Below are 5165 nucleotides of genomic sequence, written 5' to 3' on the forward strand. Positions count from 1 at the left end.
GATGGGGCAGTCCACTACTGCTAGATACTCTTTCATTTATTTTCCCCTTACCCCTTTTGGAGGGTAGTGTTTGGTAATTTGCTGGTTCTGATTTTGGTTTTTCAATTTAGTGGACTGTATTTTATGAATATGAAAATAGAATAGATTGGTTTTTTAATAGTTTAATGTAATAATTGGCGATGTGTATCTCGTGAAAAATTGAAATTGAATGAATAAAATGAGTGGTCCATATGTATCATTTTGATAAGGTGTACGCAGACACCGGAGTATGATACGTTGCCAGATCAACAGAAAAGAATTCAAAATTATAGTAAAATCCTAACAGGTAGGGCACAACTTGGGAATTTAAAACAAGAACGCCTGTTCTTATTGCAGATTCGTATTCCACGGCAATAATACAATACGTAAAATACGGACGTTTTCTGCTTTTTGTTTTCAGTACATGTACTGTCATTGATCATTTGGAAATGGCGAAATTATTTGTTTGGTTTAAAACAATTCCCTTTAATTAATATCGATGTATCAATAATTATTGAAAGACGATTATATGAAATCTAGAAGAAATCTCCGTCAAGACGGTTTTCTTTATGCCCAGAACTTTTTCCATTATTTCAAGAAATTGTTGTACAATTTACGACTAAAGTTTCATTCGAATGATTAATGGAACTGATACATGAAGAAATGGTCATTTCGACGGAAAATTCAAACTCTTTCTTCTTCAGCCATCTGTGACGAGTCGTGAAAAACTGTTCGTACAAAAATTTTCTAGTTTTAGCTGTAGAATATGAATCTGCAATAAAACACAGGAATTCCGATTTGAAGTTGACACCCGTGTCCCCAAAGGGGAAATTAAATGAAAGAGGTTCTGGCATAAATATTAAATTTAAAAAAAACACCTGGTATATATTCCATAAAACACTTTTGATTTCATATATTGCGCTCAAGAAATATACAATTTCTGATGAACCTTTGTCTGTTATTTTTTTGCGAATATGCAAATAACTCGAGATTAACTCAAGATAGCTTGGGAAAAGTACAACAAATGATCGTATGAATTTGGAAATACCTATGAATATGCAATGAGATGGAAGATTCAATTTGAAAGAGAAAACAGTATTTTCAGTGGAATTAGAGTCCTGTATTTAAAAAAAAAAATTTGCGGGACCCCTATCTAATTACGGCATTGATCTTGACCTAACTCAAAAATTATAAGTTTCTTTGTTTTTCTCGAGCGAAAGTTATAAATCTTAATGATTGACAGACAAATTTTAATTTAATGACTTATTCGTCATCAGAAAATCTAACCTTATCGTTTCAAATCATTATTGGTTAAAATTGTCACCTATTGTTAAAATTTAAGTTTGTTAATTGCTTCATTTCTACAGAGGGTATAAATATATTTACGAGCTTATATTTCAGGCAGTTCATTCTGAAGAGTTGTTCAGCTAGTAAGTACATTTGTGAATATTTGATTTTTTTCATTTCTTGTAGCAATGCCGAACCTTAGGAAATTTTCGGTAAGTTGATTCTTGATTGGTCTTTTATCAATTATATCCTTTTTGCTCATATAAAATAGTGCTAGTCATTCAGTATTTTGTGGTATTCAAAAATATTTTATAAAAATATTGCTGCAGGAAAGTAATAGAGGAGATTCATTTCGAATTCATCGTGCATTTAATGATGACAAACGAGACGAGAGACGACTTTCATGGAGAATCCCCCGAGCAAGTCATGGAACAGTGAATGAATCGATGATTGAGAGACGCAATTCATGGAGATACCCAAGAGAAGAAATGAACCCAACGGTCAGCATCAAGCGAAGAATTTCATATAAAATTCCAATTGAAATCAAGAAAAATTCAGATTTGAGAAAATATTGGTTACAGAGATTTTCTCTCTTCAGTCGATTTGACGATGGAATCAAGCTTGACGAGGGTAAGTTATAAATAATTTTCTTCTTATACTTTGAATTTAAGTTATATTGGCATTCTCTGATCTCACTTTTTTTTACAGAGAGTTGGTATTCCGTCACTCCGGAGTTCATCGCCAGAAAAACTGCGGAGAGATTGAAAACTAATGTGATAATTGATGGCTTTTGTGGAGCTGGAGGAAATGCCATACAGTTCGCCTTCACTTGTAACAAAGGTAAGGAAATAAAATGATATATGGTTCATATTAAAACAAAATCAATTTCAGTGATAGCAATCGACATCGACCCGAAAAAAATTGAACTGGCGAGAAATAATGCAGCAGTTTATGGTGTATTGCATAAAATCGAATTTATGGTTGGTGATTTTATTCAATTAGCTTCAGAAATCGAAGGAGATGCTGTCTTTTTGAGTCCACCATGGGGTGGTCCATCTTATATAAATGAGAAATCATACGACCTGGAAAATATGCTACAACCAGTTCCATTTTCAGAATTGGTAGAAGTCAGCAAAAAAATTTCTCCGAATATTGCCGTTTTTCTTCCTAGGAATAGTAATACCTTTGATGTAAGTACGAATAATGTTTTTGTATTCAGATTTTTTTTTAACGAATAATTTGATATCATGATGAATTGTTTTTACATATTATTATTAATATTGCATTGCAGTTGGCGGTTAAACCAATTGACTGCTATGTCACAACTGATGAATTAAAGATATTTTACTCTTAAAGATATTTACACTTGTTGCATTTACCGCACTATTGTCCATAGAATTCCATCTGTCCATTACACAGTTAGTGAGGAAATTTTTCCGCATGTTCGGATTCAAAAGTCCAATGATAAAAATAATATAATAATAATAATAATAAATTATTTGAAAAACCATAGGATATTCATGATTGGTTTTCTATTTCAGATGGAAAAATATGCAGGAAAAAATGGATTAGTGAAAATTGAAAAAAATTTCATGGATAAAAGATTAGTAGGTGTTACAGTATATTTTAATGACATTGTAAAAAAAATGGAGACCACGGGAACATAAGCGGAGTGTAGGAAGACCACCAAAACGCTGGTTGGATGATATTAAAACAAAGGTCGGACGATGTTGGCACCGTTTGGCTCAAGATAGGGAAAATTGGAAAATTCAGGGGGCGGCCTATGTCCAGGAGTGGATGCAGACAGGCTGTTGAAGAAGAAGAAGAAGATTGTAAAATATGATAAGTGTAGAAATAAATGATACAAAAAAATTTGATAATTTTATTGAAAAATCCTTTCATTTTCAGAACTATAGGTATTTTGCCTGCGACATCTTCAAGATAGAACACACAATTCCGAATGTTCGAAATCTTCGTAGATTCCGGATAATAAAATCTACAGCACATTCTATATCTCCCATAGCCTCAGATTCTTTACTAAATTTTCAACTTCAAATCAATTATGAAAATTAATTCGAGGTTAAACAATTTCAAAATGAGAATAAATAACTTCAATATGTTTAGCACAAGCAAATGCGGAATAAACATCTTCAACATGAGAATGAAGATTATTTTTTCTATCAATGATAAAAAAAAGAATAATAACACTTTTTGTAGTTTTTTTGGTCAAAGAGAAAAAAAAAAGATCTTTGGAAGGAATTGATCAAGGAAGTGATATCGGTACCTTACTGTTCATAATATATCTAAATGATCTGGGAAGGTTCATAGAGAAGAATCAAAGGTTTCGTTATTTGATACAAACTGATCTAAAAAAGAAAAATCAAATATAATGAAGTTGTCACAATCTCATTATGAATTGTCAAAAGCAGTCAAATTTCTAGAGATTCATGTCGACCAATTTCTAAATTGGCGCAAACATACGGAAATTTTGTCAAAAATTTGAGTAGAATTTGTTTTGCATTGAGATCTATTTCAAACTATGTAAATAAAAACTCTTTAAGAGTTGTGTACTTTGGAAATTTTGAAGTCACTCTTAGGTATGGAATTATGTTTTGGGGAACTAATAAAAACTTGGAAACAATATTTTCAATTCAAAAAAGAGCTTTTCGTATTGTTTTTAAATTAGGTTTCAGGGAATCCTGTAGAGGAAAATTTAGAATTAAGAATATTTTTACAGTATTTGGTTTTTTACTTGTTTGAGTGTTTGCTATTCATACATAAAAATAGGCACAGTTTATACAATGAAATATCAGATACACATAGTACAAGAACATTTGATATAATATATCCAGCTCATAGATAATCTTTAACGGAGAAATATCCAACATATAAGAGTTGGAGTATTTAATAAGCTGCCTAGGGATATAAAACAGATTTCAGACTATAAAGTTTTCAGAAACATAACAAAGCATATGCTTATCGTGTTAGAACCATATAATCTCAGGGAATATTTTGGGAGCTAATTGAAGCTCAAATTTTGTTTTGACCTCATTTCATTCAAATTTTAAGTTTGTTTTATAACTGTACTTTATTGGAAATAAAGGGATATTATTATTTATTAATTGCGGTATTAATAAAGCAGCAAATGAAGTGCAGTAAGTGGCGGTATTTACTTCGTATGCCGATAGCACTTGAGTGGGATCAGAACGCCATAGAATTTTCTGATATTTTCTCTCTTCTTTTTTAACTAAGACCTGTCTATAAATTTTTTCGATGTCTCCTGTAAAAACAATAATATGAATACGGAAACGCAATATCACGGATATCATGTCGTCCTGTATTGTAGGACCGACGGCTAATATGTCGACAAGAGAAAAACCTGTAGTAGATTTTCGACTCGCAGTTCAGTCGTCATGCTTGTATTTTTCAAAACACAATGGTGCGGTAACTAAAATCCATCCTCAGAAATACTATCTAATTATGTCATGTGATTGAGTTTGATATATTCATCCATAAACTTCGTATATTGGTTTTTTAGATCGTTATTTTTTGCTAATTTATTTTCTAATGAATGAAATCTTATCTCAGCTGCCATTAGTGAATCACCTAATTTTGAAATCGGTTCTTTCATGTGAAGACTTACTATGAATCTACTTGAATTATCTCGTAAAGCATTATATCCGAAATGTTCTTCACAGAACGATTTTTCAGGCGAAAATAATGTTTTTATTGGGAATTCCTCGATTTTCCAAAATATTTTAATTTGATCATTGAGATTCTTAGAAGATACACGTCCCATATTACAACGAGAATTTTGAGATTGTTTATCGAGATATAAAGGCCCCGAAATAACCTAACCG

General features: G+C 31.6%; 1 protein-coding gene across 1 annotated transcript; it reads left to right on the plus strand.

The window, feature by feature from the left end:
- The first annotated feature begins 1493 nt into the window (after positions 1-1493).
- On the plus strand, positions 1494-4611 carry LOC123686952 (trimethylguanosine synthase-like). The gene is made up of 6 exons (XM_045627010.1): positions 1494-1517; positions 1635-1805; positions 1854-1935; positions 2014-2145; positions 2197-2495; positions 2847-4611. The coding sequence occupies exons 1-6, from the start codon at positions 1494-1496 to the stop codon at positions 2970-2972; spliced, it is 834 nt and encodes a 277-aa protein (XP_045482966.1). The 3' UTR covers positions 2973-4611.
- Positions 4612-5165: the final 554 nt, after the last annotated feature.

This window comes from Harmonia axyridis, chromosome 1 (assembly GCF_914767665.1).
Source record: "Harmonia axyridis chromosome 1, icHarAxyr1.1, whole genome shotgun sequence".
Classification (NCBI taxonomy): Eukaryota; Metazoa; Arthropoda; class Insecta; order Coleoptera; family Coccinellidae; genus Harmonia; species Harmonia axyridis.

Bases quoted from the DNA above. Each gene is read 5' to 3' on its own strand.
- LOC123686952 (XM_045627010.1), top strand. From the start codon at position 1,494: ATGCCGAACCTTAGGAAATTTTCG. The intron at 1,518-1,634 runs GTAAGTTGATTC...ATATTGCTGCAG, and splicing joins CGAACCTTAGGAAATTTTCG to GAAAGTAATAGAGGAGATTC. The intron at 1,936-2,013 runs GTAAGTTATAAA...TTTTTTTTACAG, and splicing joins TGGAATCAAGCTTGACGAGG to AGAGTTGGTATTCCGTCACT.